A 15457-nucleotide genomic window follows, 5' to 3' on the forward strand; every position below is an offset into this window, starting at 1 on the left:
ATCGGGGTGGAGGGGAAATTCAGACCCAGGAGCCATGGAGGTGAGTGCTTTATTGAAGGGCTGCTTGGAAGTTGCCAGAAAGGTAGAGAAGATCTCATAACGATGTCATAATGGACTGGGCGTTAAAGGATGAGCAGGAGCTCGTCAGGCAGGACGAGAGCATTCCCAGTAGAGGGGACAGCACAGGCAAGTGCCTGGAGCACCATTTTTTAGACAAGAGCTGGTCACCTCCGGGACGTGAGTGAGGGCAGCAGAAGACCGTAGCTCTGGCTCTCTGCCGAACACCTGCTACGTGCCAGGCTCGACGTCTACGCAGTGCCGTGTAACCCTCAGAGCTCCTCACCACCCTGGGGTAGGTATTACTACCCCCTTTTAATAAATGGGGCTCCGAGGAGTTAAGTGACATGTCCAAGCCACCCAGCTACTTAATGGCTGACCTGACTACTGCATGTCCCCGGTGGCTAATGTTGCAGACCTGAGCTGACCACTGAGCATTTCCGTGTGTGTCCGGTGTCTGCCCACCCCCACCCCACCCCCTCAGGCTGGTGCAGGGTCTCAGCCTTCTCTGTCTCCCTCCCTCTCAAAGAGGGGTGCTTACTCTGGTGCTCTCCCATCTGAGCCCTTGCCACATTGTAAACTAGCCTTCTCTGCCAGCCTGTGTGGGGGCTGGGTCTCCAGGGCCCTGGGGGTGCCCAGGATGGAGGAGGGGGTGCTTATTGAATACTCACAAGCCGAAGGGGCCTGGGGGGGGCCTCTCGTACCTGGGAGAGGAGCTCAGGAAGGACCAGCGGGGTCCCCAAGTCCACGTGGAACCCGTTCCTGCCCTAACCAGAAGACCAGTGTTTGTGGGCCGTGGCTAACTGCGTGGCCATAGGAAAGTCACTTCATTGCTCTGCATATGGATCTGTCACATGATGTCCGTTCTGGCCGCCCACAGGGGAGCTGTGACCAGAACACAAAAGGCACAGTGAGCTGTGAATTGCTAGGCACACCCAGGGGGTGACAGCTGATGCCGGCTCAGGCTGAGTAGTGCCAGGCCAGTCGGGGCCCCCTCCTCTCAAACACTTCGGGCAGCGGGGATTCATGGCAGGAGGCAAAGGAATCAGCAGCAGGCAATGAGGGCTCCCTTTGGCATGATCAGGCGCCCCCTAGTGGTCATGGGCGGACCCTGCAGGGCCACGTTTTCCAGGGCAGGCGCAGGGACCCCATTCACTCTTCAGCTGAGCTTGCTAACAGGTCCAAACCCCAGACTCTTCTTGGCGGGCTCTGGAATCAGGCAAACCTGGCAATGGATCCTAGCCGCTTCTACTCCAGGCTCCATCCCTCTAATGCTGGGCCAGCCCCACCTCCGCTTTGCCATCTGATTGGATGCCTGGCTGAGCCCAGCGAACTCCCATGTGGACCCTGGGGGCCATGACTTTGTAGCTCACATACCAAAGACCCAAGGCTAGGGGCTTACCAAGCGGAACTAGCTTTTCTAAAGCAGCGTGCTAGTTTCTTCAGAGCCCCAGAGGGGAGTATCCCTGTCCTCGTTTCAGGAATACAGAAATAGAGGCTCCGAGGAGATATGTGGCTATCCCAAAGATACTTTGCTCCTAAGATTTGAACCCAGGTCTCTCTCACTCCAAAGCCCAGGTACTTGCCTTGTCTCATAGCTTCCCCAAATTATCCACCAACAGCCAGCAGAACTGAGGGGGTGTTTATTAAATCACAAAGCCCCTCTGCCTCTCCGGGGAGAGAAGATCACAGCCATCCAAGTGGGTGGGGGTGGGGCATCTAAGCCCAGTGACGCTGGACCGGGCAGGGAGGGGGCTGAGGGAGGATGGGGACGGGGTGGGGGTGCACAAGAGCCCCCAGAGCCAGCGGCGCTGCCTGTTTGGATGGTGGTCTTGGGAGCTCATGAAGGTGTGGGATTAGATTAAAAGGTCCTGGGATCCCAATTTGAGGCAGATGAAACATTTTCAGTCCCAGGCTGCCGCTGGGGCCCGCAGTGAGCTGGAACGCCCCCTTATTCCCCAGTAGGATTAGCAATCTTTCCCAAGAAGATGATGGTGGGCAGGACGCTATCCCTAATAAACACCAGAAAGGGTTTGTTCAGCTTGATGGAGAGCGGCGTCTCCATGGGCAGCGTCTGGGCTCCGGAGGCGGCCGCACCCTCCGTACCCTTCTCATCCATCTTCAGCACCGCCTCGTGCACCGCCTGCGGGAATCAGGATCGAGGTCAGTGTCGCCAAGCCACTCTGGGCCAAGGACAGTGAGAGGCCCAGAGAGGGAAAAGCCTCAGCCAGGGTGGCCCAGCACAGCAGTAACCTGGCTGGTGCCAGGCGCCCCAGGCTCCTTCTGCTGTCATTGCCGGAAGGATGCGGGACAAGCAGACTCAGCGTGAAGGGACCGATGCGGCTGGAGGAGCCTCAGCTGCAGCAGGGAGGATGGAGTGGGGTGCGCTATCCTTCCCTGAATTACAGGGAAGTGCCGAGCAGCATAATGGCAGAAAGAGTCTGCGGAACCTCAGCTAGATGGAAGGGACGTGGTGACGTCCCCACCAGGAAGCCTCCAGTCCTGCTCACACTCCTCTTAGCTTCCTGGGGGATGGTGAGAAAGGAACCAAATGGGAGGGGGGGGCATCAGAGATGACTGAGACGCCAGATCTACCCCAGGGCACCCACATCTGTGACGCAGTGATTCACCCTAGGACATGGAAGGTTCTGCACATACTGATGCATTTCATTCCATTCTACAAAATCCTAACAATTTTACTAGCGGGCCAGCCAGGAGCCATTGGCAATCACAGCCATGGGCACACCTAACTGCGGAAAAGAAATGAGCCGTGGAACTGAGTAAAGGCCCCCGGAAAGGGGTAGCTGGCACTGACTATTTATGGGAAGTCTATGTTAAAAGGGAGAAAATTCTACTGTTTTTCTTCCTCTTGCAAATTGGAAAATAAATCTGAATCAGTGCCTACTGGGATCTCTCCCAGACTGGCTCGAACTTCCCACTTAGAACGCGCCGATCCCCACTGCCCATGATGCCAAGCTCTCCCCCATCCCAGCCTCTGGCCATGCTGCTCCCCCTACTGGGAGATCCTCCCCACACCTACCTCTGCTCCTTGCAATCTCCCCACCCCCAATGCCCTTTTAACCTAAAAGTAGGGTTGCCAGGTGAAATAGGGGATGGACCATTAAATTTGAATTTCAGATAAACGATGAATATCTTTAGTGTAAGTCTATTCCATGCAATATTTTGGACTAAAGAAATTATTGGTCACTTGCCTGAAATGCGAATTTAACTGGGTGTCCTGTATTATATCTGCTCAACCTGGAGACCCTACCCCACACGGTCCTCTCTGCCCCCAGCCGGCAGGTGCTCAGCCTTGCTGAAAACCCCGGGGCCCATGGCTGGTTCATCTCTTGGTCATGCACATGTTTGCAGCTTACTCCCAACAAGCCCGTGAGGTCTTTGGGAGAGGCTCTGGGTCAGACCTAGACCGGTTCTAGGACCAATAAATGTGCCAGGCCTTGATCACTTGTTTGTTGCACAGAATCGACCTCCAAAATGGGACCAGGAGCTTAAAGACTGGAAACATGAGGCTTGGAGAAGTGATGTGATTGTCCCAGAGTGACAAGGCTGGTGAGGGACAGTGCTGGATCGGCGCCCAGCCTGACTGGCAGGACCAGACCCGGCTCATTCAGCTGCTGGGACAGTGGCTCTGGCCCAGGGCTGCAAGAAGGCTCCCTGCGGGTGGGGTGGCATCCGGGCCAGGCAGGCTTACCTTACCCACTTTCAGGCTTTGATGAGGGGTGATCCGAGTGAGATGACCATGCTCCTCAAAGATTTTGGTGATACCCAGGTAGGAGAGCATCTTCTTCAGGTCATAGTTACCAGTGATGGAAACCCTGGGCAGGGACACGTCTACGACCCTGGGGAGATGGGGGTGACAGGTGAGTGGCAGGGTCTCCTTGCTTTCCTGGGCAGGCCGCAAGAGAGGTGATGAATGGGACCTTGGTCTTCCCAGCCCCAGAGGTCTCAGACCCTCTCTTTGTCCCCACAACGAGGAGGGACTCTGACCCCGGGACCCTGGCTTCAAAACACCTATGCTCTCTGAACTGTGTCCGTTCTTCCTAGCATACCCTCCCCAGAGCCCTCACCCACAGAAATGGTCTCAAGTCCCCACTGTTTCAGGGCCCCTTTGGTTGCAGACACAGAGGTGTCGTCCCCTTCACAGTCCTGGCCTTGCCCAAGCCCTGAGCCAGTCCTGACCCAGCAGGCTGGATGCCAGAGGCCGCAAGGGCCTGGGATCTGAAACCAGGAGAACTGAGCTCAAACGCATTCTGACTCTCATGAGCTCCGTGACGTGGAGCAAATGATCTCCCCTCCCTAAGCCACTTGGGCGAAACGATGGTGCTAATCACAGCAGATGGGGCAGTAAAAGTGTAAAGCAAATGCATGTGGGCGCTCAGGAGTCCCTGACCAGCAAGTGTTCCTCCTTCTGCCCCTTGAGTTAGCAGCTTCACATCCTCCATGGGTGGGACCCGATGGGCCTCCCCACCTTGGGGGCTGGGATCAGTGGTCCTGGGAAACCTGTGGACCCTGGGTTCCTGTCTCCCTGGCCCTGAGCCCTGTTTCTTCTTGCCTATCCAGGACCTCGCCCCTGCCTGCATTCCTCTCTGTTCTGCGCCATCCATCATGAATGGTGTCTGCCTGATCACCCTCAGGAGGAGACCATGTTCTCCGATAATTGATATCCTACAAAACAAGAGCAAACACATCTCCACTGGCCCCAAGTCACTTCTCCAGCTTCCAGCCCATTCTTTTTCTTTCTTTCATAGCAGAAAGGAGTTGTCTCTGCCAGAGATCTCCACTTCCTCCCACAACTGCCGCAGCCCACTCCACTTGGTTCTTTGCCCTCCACCTTCCACTTTCCAGGGCCACGGCTGAGCTCAGCTTGCTTGACCCAAGAGATAGCTCTCAGAGGGTGGATCCCCTTTTTCCACCTTGAAGCATTCCAACCCAAGTCCATCTTCCCCTCCTTCGCTCACCCTCTGCCAGAACCATCTCATCGCCCACCTAGACTGTCTGTGACCCTCCAAGCCTCACCCCTCGGTCCTCTTCTCTTCTGTCTTTCCTCCCTCCAGAGGTGTCATGGCTCATTCAGTGTCATGGCTTTAAATACTGGCCATTGGCCCAATGATTCCCAGACTTACCTTTCCACTCATTCATTCGCTCAACAAATTAAGTGCCTCCTCTCTACAAATCGGATGCTTAGATGCATGCATGAACAGAAGAAGCACAACCCGTGCCCTTGGGTGCATGCTCTAGCAGGGAAGACAGACAAGAAAGTCCATACGATGAAAAGCATCCCATAATCATCGATACATAGCCTGGGAGTCTGTGTATAAGAAGACAGTGCGTGCAGTGGAGAAAAATACAGATCAGCTTGGGGGTATCAGCAATGCTGGGGCTCAGGGAAGATTTGAGAAACTCTGAAGGAGGCAAAGGCGTCAGGCAAGCTGGGTCATTTCTTCTGAGTGAAATAAGCTGCCAAGGAGCCTGGTGGTTTCCCGCCTGTGCCCTACAGTTTCCGAGTTCACAGAGGTGTCTTGGGGAATGAGGGGTATGGGAGGTGAAGGGAAAGGGGGCGTCCACTCCCTCTACCCCCACTTTATCCACACGTCCTGGCTTCATGCAATGTGGGCTCCGTAAGGTCACATTTCCTTTAGGATTCAAATTATGATGACTTGAGACCCTCCAGTTGGATTGGGGGACTCAGCATCCTCATCTCCAAGTTATTCCTGCCAATTTCCCATGGGGTGCAGCTCTGGGGCTGGCAAGTGGGACTCCATGTTGCTGTGCCAAGCCCCTCTGCAGCCCTTGGGGCAAGACTACCGCCAGACTGGGTTTGTAGCAGGGAGGATCGGGGGCTGCTGTGCAGACCCCAAGCCTAGCAGCCCTCTTGGGATGACCTGCCATGTAGCCTGCTGCTCCTCCCCATCCCCCCAGTCCAGCGACTTTATCTGAAGCATTCAGAACCGGAATTTCTCTTTTATGGAGCTTTCGGCTCAATTGAGATATCCAACATGTGTTCTGCCGTTCCCCCAAGGATGTGTTTTGTGTGGTAGAGCACCCACGGCAGCCCAGCTCTGTCCTAGTATCCTATCTACCTCCCCTAGAACCCTCCCTGGCTCCCAACAGCGTGTCAGCCATGGCAGAGGCTCTTGGTAAAGACCTGTTGGGTGGAGAACAGGGGTGAGGGCAAGGCGGAAGAGAGAGTGTGCAGAGCAGGGAGGAGGCCATCCCGACACCACTCCTACCCAAGTCAACCCTGCAAGCCCCAGCCCTGACCCTTCTCGAGAAAATCGACTGGTAAGCAAGTGCCTGAGAAGAATTCTGTTGGCTCATCTTAAATCTGTTCTAATTTTATGGTTTCTTTTTTAATTATTGACTTTGGTCAATTTGGTCAATTTGGTCAATAAGGACTTTGGTCCTTCAACTATTATAACTTATTTGGGGCACACTTTGCTGGTTTTGTTGTGATATTACAGTTGAAAACATGATTCCGTGTACAATAAACAGTTCCCTCTGACAGCCCGTGGTTGTCCTCGTGGTTCCTTTCTGCCTGGGATTCCATGACTCCTCTTCCGTCCCCACGTGCCACTGTTGGGCCTTGACGACTTAGCTCCGATGCTCCCTGCTCCGTGGCACCCCCCTCCGCCACCACCACCACCAGGGACCATGGTTTTGCTCTGTCCACTCTACTCTCATGATATAAGCATCTCCCTCTACAAGCAAGAGCTTCACTATATTCCTGTGACTTGTCTTCTGGTCTACTTCCTACCAAAACACAAGTTCATCACAGAGTGCAGAATAGGACTTGGCCACGGGGTCAGAGCTCAATAAATCTGGGCTAGAAGAAGCAAAGAGTGGAAGGGAAGGCAAGAAGAAGGAAGCAGCTGCATATGCCAGGCCCCCTCGTACCTTCGTGTGACTAATTTCTTCCATCTGTCAAGAGTGTCCCTCTTCAAGGCCGCTTCCACATTCTTCATTTTGCCCTCGTCAGGAAGGATGAAGGTGGCAGTGATGGTGCCCTGGTAGGGCATTTCCAGAACAGTGCAGGAGAGCTGTTTATCATAGCCAGCTTCATATATGCCCCCATGGAACATCATGGGCACCTTCACTCGCTTGTTTCCATCCAGAATGAAGTCTTCCTCTTTAGTTGCTTTTGGATCAAGTTCATGTTGCCACCTGGCTTAGGAGTGAAGAAAGACAAAGTGGCATGAGTGTCCCGAAAGGGAAGGGTTGACTGGACCCCGGTAAGCACTGGTCTCTGTCCACGTGGATTCAAGGAGGGCATTTGGATGCTCTGTGATGTCAGGGCAGGTCTCCAGGAATCCTTGCTCTTTGTGCCAGGCCCTGGAAACTCCTGGTAAGATGGGCATGGGTCTGATTGTTCCCAAAGTAGCCATGACCAGGGCTGCTGAGCTGAGAGGGTACCGTGGACTGCCTGAAGCCCAGGTGCTCCTGAGGCTGAGAAAGCCTGCAGATTGTGTTCCAGCAGAGAGGTCTGGGTGATACTTAGTGGGAGTTATTTGGGTCTGGTGTGAGTGAAAAATACTCAATTCTAAGTCAGGCCTGGAGTAGCTGCTCTCATGTAGGAATGAGAAAACCAATGGAACAGGCTGCTCTTGGGAACCTGCTGAAGAGCAGCAAACACTCAAAGCTGGGTGTTTGGACCCCTCCTTTTTCAACCTAGGAACTCTTTGATGCCATTGGGCATAAACTTGGACCTGGGTCTTTTCGCACCTGCCAACCTCAGAGCCCCCAGTAGGGGGCCTGAGGGCCAAGTCCCTGAATTCAACTCTGGCTTCACTGTTGTGAAAGGATGACCTTAGACAAGTGTCTTAACCTCTCTGGACTTCAGTGTCCTTGTCTGAAGAATGAAGATTTTGATGGGTACCTCATAAGGCTGCTGTGTGGCTGAGTGGGAAAGGCAGGACAGCTCAGTGACCTTGTACAGTGAGTGTTGAGTGGATGCTAGTCATCATCAGCCTCACTGTTGCCATTGCTTTTGCAATCTAAGTGATGTGGGGACTTTGGAAAACTCCAGATTCTCTTCTCTCCCTCTGCTCTTTTCCTCTATGCCATCAGACTCACTGTGGATTTTGGGAGAGCTGAACTTCCGTATTCAGGACCATGTCCCTGACAGCCCAGCAGAGATCTGGCCTGACCTGAGGGCTGTTGGCCTCTGATTCTCCCCCACCCTGGCCAACCTTTGTGTGTGCATGGGGCAGGTGAGTGGGGGGAGTGTGGGGGGGGGGAGGGTTGAAGCTTGGATTTGGGAATATTTTTTCATCTTTTTTTTAGTCTCTCACTCTCAGACTTGGGGAATCTACAGAATGTGACAAGGAGACCAATGCATCCACCAAAATGAACATCATCATCATCATCACCAACACAATCACCGTCCTGGGTGTCTACTTGGACTAACATAAAGTGCACAGCCGATGGGTCAATAGAAGTGAGTTCTAGTCCCGGCTTTGTATCTCTAAGTCCATTAATCTGTCTCCGTGTTACACTTTCCTCATCTAAGAAATGGGGAAAAGAAAGTCACTCCAACCTCTACAACCAAAGTTGTGTTAGAATAATCAGTACTAATGAAAATGCACATATGGAGAATAATGTAGACTTCCCCAAATTCATTTCTCATGCATTTTTACTTTGAGTCCCAACAACTGCCCTATGAGTTACATATAAAGGCACTCATTTTACATAAGACAAGTGAGGTTCTGAAAGATTAATTATATATGAATTCAAGGTCTCAGAGCAAGCACGTGGCCAACCAGGTCTTTAATCCAAGTCTACTGGAAATCCTATCCTTTCCATACCAACATGCCCCAAGCCTTACCTCGAAAGAAAATGCAATTTGTAAGAAGCATCAAAGTGCCAGGGGTTATATTCTTGATCAGGTTGTTGATTTTCCCCTGGGTTTTCTGACTGACATAGTCATTGATCTGCTTCCGAGTATCTTCCAAGTTCTGGAAGTTGGTGGGGACAGTGTCTGCATTGTACAGGTTCTTGGCATCTGTCAGAAACTTCTTCTGTGGCTGCAGCTTCTCGTCGATGAACAAGGCGTTTTTAAGGTCCAGCTCGAGGTGCTGGCTCCCCTGGCTCATCCTGTAGATGAGGTAATGAAAGCCCTCGTGAAGGTCTGTCTCTGGCATATTCTTGAAGTTGAAGCCCCTCTTGATCTCATCCAGGGTGGAGTCCTGGGCACCCAGAGACAGCATGGAGAAGGCTGTGGAGATGCTCAAGGGGGAGAAGAAGATGTTCTTGTTGGGGCTATTGGAGGCCAGCTTCCTATAAAGTTTGCAGCTGAAGTCTGTGTTTCGCTTTGTGAGCTCCTGGGCTGCCCTCCTTCCCTTCCATGACTGGATCTGGCTCACAGGTCCACGAAACTGTCGTCCCAGAGGGAAGTCGGACTTCAGAAGACCTTCCACAGTGAGAAGGCCAGCCAAAAGTAGGCCCAGGCCCAGCAAGGGGTTCATTTTCCTTGGAGATTGTCCTGTTGAGTAGTAGACTTGAGGTTAGCAGAAAAAAGGAACAAAACAACCCACTGCCCCTATGATGGAAAGAGAAAAATGGAGAGATATACGTAGTGACATCTTTGGAGTCCCTGGATCAAGCTTTACCTGAAGCTCACACACTTCTGTTTCTCCAAATTATAAGAGCCAATACATTTCCCTTTTAGGGTTGGCTGGCTTGAGTTGGATTTTTTTTTCCTTACAACCAAAAGAATCCTGACTAATTTGCAGAAATAAAGCCCTTTGTCCAAGATCACATCCCAGGAGAACCCAGGTCTCTCATAAACCTCTTTCCCTATGCTTTTTCCAGGAAGAGAGGCAGTGTGATAGAGAGGAAAAGCCAAATCTACTGGTTCCAGGACTGCTGCTCCTGTCGCCACTTCTCAGCTCAGAATCTCCCAACAAGACTGGGTTTTGGGGGCACATAACTTTCATTTTCAGTTTTCCCTGCATTTCTAGTCTAAGGCTATAGAGATCTGCCAAAAGTATGATATTCTAAAAAGCCTGTTGATTTCTCTAGTTGGACATGGTACTGTCAATGATTTTTACACCAATTTATGTGTCAAATGAAAGCAGACTTTTTCGCTTGATCCTTTGTTATTACTATGGGTTCTCTTGTAATTTACATCTCTGTTTACATCCACGGGAAATAGTGTAATCCTCAATGGTAAAAGCTATTCATGGTTGTCTTAGATTGGATTCCCGAGAAGCAGAGCTTGAAATGGGGATTCAGGCATTGCCCATATAGGAGAAACTTCTCAGGAAGTGAGGGAAGCAGAACAGAAAGGGAAGGAACTGAGCAAGGATCTGACCCCTTGTAATATGGAGACTTGGCCTGATCCACGGGAGAGGGCTCTGGAGCATCAACCACAGGGCAGCATCGACCCTGTGGGATGAGGATACAGGCCTTTTGGACAGTGGTCAGTAGCTATGGTCTGCCCCCAAGAGACCTGGGGCCTGGGGTAGAACTTCCCGGGTTCAGTTAGCTCCTACTCACCGAAGGCAGTTTTCTGGATTGGGGAGGGAAGCTGTGAGCTGTTAGCAACTAACCCGCACATCACCACCAGCCTGGGGGAACTGGGCCCGGCACCAATAGGGTCCACGCAGCTAAATCCCTGGTGCCCGGCACTGAGTAGGCTCTTTCCAGTTGACTGAATGAGAGGATGAATGAACACCTGCACGGGACCTGCGCCTGGGAGTGCCCCAAATCCGCAAGTTCTTTGTGCCCTCAAACCCTCTATGTCAGGTCCTGTGGACACAGCCCTCAGCACAGAGGACAGGGTCTTCAAAGAGGCTCTGACCCAGGGTTTGAAAATTCTAGTGGATCTTACCCGTTGCTTCCATCTTCCTCATGAAACTTTATTTTTCTAGGTGTTTCGCCCTCCTTAGACTGCCCATGTGCCTCAGGGGCAGGGCCTCCTCCCCAGGTCCAAGGGGGTGGTTCAGGAGCTGGACCCAATCCAACCAGGTCACAGTGAGGTTCAGCCCTGAGAGCTGTTCAGGGAGGGGCACAGGACTTCAGGGATCCAAGGAAGGTGAATTTCGGGGCTCTTTGTTGGTGTATTGGGGTGCTGCCCTCTCTCTTTCTCTGGATGTCTGGGGCAGGAAGGTGTGAATGCATGCAGGGCTTTGCAGAGAAATTGGAGCTGGGGCCACAGATTAGGTGAACCCGGAGCCCACCCACCCTACTTCTAGACTTCCAGCAGTGCTAGTGTGAGTTACATAGTCAGCTACACGAGGCCAAAAGCATCCTAACAAATACAAGTGTGTATTCAAAAAATCCCAGGACTACCAAGCAGTGAGGACTCCGGGCTCTGCTCTCACACGCCTCTCTGCTGTGTGACACTCAAAAAGGACGCCCTCTCTCTGAGCTTAGGTGATCTCTCAGCACCTTCCACTCCTAATGACATAGATTTCAGTAAAAATTAAACGTAGCTGGTGATGGACAAGGGCTCTAGGGACTGTCTGAAGATAGGTTTTAGAAGGCAAGATTGGTAAAGCCCCTGAGGATGTTTCAGATAAAGGAAAGAAAATTAAAAATGGAAAGGATTCGATCTCTCAGGTTAGTGGGCTGGACTGTTTACAGAGTCGGCCTGGTTTAAAAATAGGAGCTTCACTTGTTGGGATGAGCCCTGGGTGTTGTACGGAAGTGATGAATCACGAAATCCTACTCCTGAAACCAATTTCACGCTATATGATTACTAGCTAGAATTTAAATAAAATTTGGGGGGAAAAAATAAAAGAAATAAAAATAGAAGCTTCTTGTATTCAGAGTAGACGGTGTCTGCCTGGGAGCTAATTCCCAATACCCGGGAGTCGGGAAGCTAGCCGCCTCCATCAAGGTACGGAGAGAACAATCTCAACAGTAGGTTCACCACCAGCCAGCGGAGATGCAAAGCCTTTGGGTAACCTGCTGGGAGCAGAGTGTGGGTCCAGACACAGGGCCAGAACCCGCATAACCTGCAGCAGAGGAGGGAAGCTGCTGGAAGCTTCTGGCATGGACAGCACACACACACACACACACACACACACACACACACACTGCTCGGTCAGTGGCCCCTAAAAGTGTTTTCTACGTCTCCAAGTTTTTGGAACAAGAACTGATTATGGAATTAAAAGTCTGGATATTGGTCCTCTCCTGCTTGTGTGTCTGTGAGGTGGCCCAGAAGAAGTCTGTCAACCCTTTTGAGCCTCAGTGTCTTCATCTACTAAATGGGCAAGGGGAGTGATACTTTGGCCTCCTCCCCACCAGATGCTGCTAATCACCTCGCTGGCCCTGGCGGTGGAGACAAGGACCACACCCTGGCCGGGTCTCATCTTGCCCCGCCTCCTTGGGCTTGTGTCACGGGGTTCCCCACCAACCCCCTGCCCTGTCCCACGGAGTCCCAACAGCCTGGCCTTTCTTCCCCCAAACAGCCCACACTAGCCCCATTTCTGGGCATCTCCATTCGTCATCACAGGCTCTGAACTCGATTCAAACTTGTTAGATGGGTACCAGTCCCAAATGCCTGAGGAGGTTAACTTTTATTCCATTCATTAAAATAGCTGAGCAACTGGTTATTTCCCAGTAAATTGATAGACTGCCCACGTTGAGCAATTCTTTGTTGGTTTTTAGTTTGGAGTGTGTGCGTGTGTGTGTGTTGTTGTCACCCTAATAAAATAAATAAACACAATCAGGAAGAAAAAGAACAAGATAGGACCTGAGCCTGGTGGGGGCCACATGGGGCGGATAAAGCTACCATCCGCCTTGCAACTCGTCTCTGACTCTCCTGCTCCCACATTCCCTTTTCATTTAGGGAATCGATTCCTTTCTCTTATGAATAGATGAAATAGTATGGCCCTGACTCAGGAGTCATTCCTCCTGAAGACAGATCCAAGCCGGGCGAGGATCCCTCTGAACGAGCGGCGTAGGCACCCTGGGTCTGCACGCAGAGGGGGTCCCTGGGGAGGGGCTCTGCTTTCACCTCCCACACTGTCCTGATGAGCTTCGTAATGGGAATCAGCCAATCGAAGAGACTGAGGCGGGGAGAGAGGGATAGGCTAGCACTTTCAACAAGAATCCTGGAAGTCCATTCATTCTTACTCTCACTGGTAGTTTGGGAAAACAAGACAGCAGCAAACAGAGCCCCGGAAGGAATCAGAACCACTCCGCACATGGCAGTTTGGGGCAAGGAGAAGCTCATGCAGTCTCGGTCCTCAAACCAGTGAGACTAAAAAGCTTAGGGTGCTCTGGATGGGTTCCCCTCCCCAGCGGCTTGAGCCCTAATGAGTGACTGCCAGCCAGCCACAGTGCCCCCTGCTCAGGGAAGGGCCTCTTCCTGCAAGGCTGGACAGTGGTGTCCTGTCCTGCCTTGAGGAACCCCAGAACCCCTGAGACCCCAGTTTCCCTCCAGTCCTTTCTAGAGCTCTCCATGGAGGGCACAGCCCTTGCATAAACTCAATGCCCTCCCTTGGACTACAGAGTTTGAGGCCCCTTCCTAAAGATGTGCCTTGGCACCCCAAAAGACCAGCACCAAAGCCCTGGGCTTGAGGACGTCCCAGCTATGGGCTGGGGTCCACCTATTTTAAAGGATTGATAATGTTTTAAGGGGAGATTGCGCTAAACATTTTAGGATTACTTTTTGAAGCAGGTTTAGAACTAAGTGGTGGGAAGACATATCCTCCCTCCCCTGCTGGACGTGAGAGAAGACCCAGGAACAAAATCCAATGAGTATTGCAGTAGACTTTGTCCTCCTTCCTGGGAAACAAAGAGGGTGGGACACGAGTCAACAGTCTCACCTCTGCATTTGCCCTGGAGATTTCTGTCTTCATCCTTTTAAGAAATATTTGGAGCCTTCACTATGTGCCCACCCTCAGCCTTCCCTGGAGCCCACACGTGGAGCTCTCTCTCCTGAGGGGCGATGTCCCCCGCCAGCCCCACAGACTTCTCCAAATCCTCATGCACTTTCCAGCTCTTTATCTGGCCCATTCCTCCTGCCTTCAGTGACTTCATTCCAGGATGAGGGATTGCATGGGTTGGAAAGGCTGAGCCACCATCAAGTTCAGGGCCAGTCGTGCCATAAAGGGGAAAGGGAGGCCCAGAAGACAAGGGAGCTATCTGAGGTCACGCCATGCATTTTGATGGATCCGAGTGGAAATCCAACTCATTAAGGCAATTCTGCAACAGTACGTGGGCCTGGCTGCTTGGCCTCCCTTTCTTCCCCAAAATCTTGAGTTGGTAGATATAGCTTCTGTCCTCAGGGAGAGATAAAGATAGACAAACAGCTCACAGACAAGGCTGGGCATAGCCTAAGCCACAGTGCAGAGGCAGACCTGAAGGGGAAGGACCCCCTTATCTCCCGGGACAACCCCCATTCCATTTTCACCAAGGATTTTCCTCTAGAAAAGCACTGGGGATCGACATCCATGAAAATGAATCAGGGCTCACCAAAATGCCCAGCATACTCCTCAAGAGAAGGGTTTCCCAATTTGGAAATCCTCCAGAACTTCCTTCAAGACACCCACCCTGGGACTGCACTGAATCCTCCCACAACTTCGCACGGAGTAGACAAAAAGCAACCAACCAACAACACTGGATACTCACAGTACATTCAGGAGAAATCCACTGAGCCAGCCAAAGGGATCTACTTTTCTTGCTTTATTATTTATACTTCCATGGCCTCTTGGTAAAGTAGACCAAAGGCCAATAGAATTAGCCGGCCAGAGTGGGCAGGTGATGGGGACTCTGGGAGCAATGACCACACCACTTCCTCGGGGGTTTCTCCTCATCCCCGGAGGCAGCCCCGCAATATTTAGACCACACCTGCTGGGCTGTGGCCTTTCTAATGAAGTCCATTTGTATCTTTTGCAACTAGCGCATTTCCCAATCACTGTGGGTCTGGAACCTGGAGTGTTCTACAGGTAGATTACTATTAAATAGTCAACGCAAACATCACTGCTGTCATTGATGGGAAGAGGTTGATAGCTGGGTTTCTTAGGGTCATTCCTATTATCCCCCATTTCTTTCTTTTGCTGTTTCTCCAGCACTCTACAATGATCAGTTCCATTACCTTAGCTGGCATGGAGTTCTTTTGGGGGAAGAGAAACAATGAAATACATAGTTTCTGTTGGGATTAGTAGGAATCAAAGACTCACATCAAAGTGTTTGATCATTCAAGAAAATGACAAATTGCTTTCCGCCTGCCTGTTGCGCTAGGGCAATGAAATGATGGGTGGTTCCCCCTCCTGACGTTTCTGCATTTTCCGAGTTGTCTTTAAGGAATGGGTATTCCCTAAGAATTAATTTTTAAAAGATTTAAAATAAAATGAAATTCTTACCCTCAAACCCACTGATCCCAGGATGCAAGAGCGATGAGCCCAAGGCACCTGTTTATTTTTTTTTA

The 15457-nt window shown here is 51.6% G+C and overlaps 1 protein-coding gene across 2 annotated transcripts; it reads right to left on the reverse strand.

Annotated features, from left to right (window-relative positions):
- Nucleotides 1-1683: 1683 nt before the first annotated feature.
- On the reverse strand, nucleotides 1684-14850 carry LOC118522697 (serpin A12-like). Of its 2 annotated transcripts, none has more exons than XM_036071903.2 (5): nucleotides 14659-14846; nucleotides 8900-9556; nucleotides 6973-7243; nucleotides 3770-3917; nucleotides 1684-2200 (listed from the first exon to the last, which is right to left on the reverse strand). In XM_036071903.2, the coding sequence occupies exons 2-5, from the start codon at nucleotides 9537-9539 to the stop codon at nucleotides 2009-2011; spliced, it is 1251 nt and encodes a 416-aa protein (XP_035927796.2). In that variant the 5' UTR covers nucleotides 9540-9556; nucleotides 14659-14846; the 3' UTR covers nucleotides 1684-2008. The 2 variants fall into 2 exon arrangements, with proteins under 2 accessions (XP_035927796.2, XP_035927797.2); XM_036071904.2 differs by having other exon boundaries at nucleotides 2024-2200; nucleotides 3775-3917; nucleotides 14659-14850.
- Between the last annotated feature and the right edge of the window lie 607 nt (nucleotides 14851-15457).

The sequence above is a fragment of the Halichoerus grypus genome, chromosome 8, assembly GCF_964656455.1.
Source record: "Halichoerus grypus chromosome 8, mHalGry1.hap1.1, whole genome shotgun sequence".
NCBI lineage: Eukaryota > Metazoa > Chordata > Mammalia > Carnivora > Phocidae > Halichoerus > Halichoerus grypus.

Excerpts from the sequence above, each read along its gene's own strand:
- LOC118522697 (XM_036071903.2), bottom strand. The coding sequence starts at position 9,539 with ATGAACCCCTTGCTGGGCCTGGGCCTACTTTTGGCTGGCCTTCTCACT. Across the intron at positions 7,244-8,899 it reads AAATTGCATTTTCTTTCGAG|CCAGGTGGCAACATGAACTT; the intron begins GTAAGGCTTGGG and ends TTCACTCCTAAG. Across the intron at positions 2,201-3,769 it reads AAAGCCTGAAAGTGGGTAAG|GCGGTGCACGAGGCGGTGCT; the intron begins GTAAGCCTGCCT and ends TGATTCCCGCAG.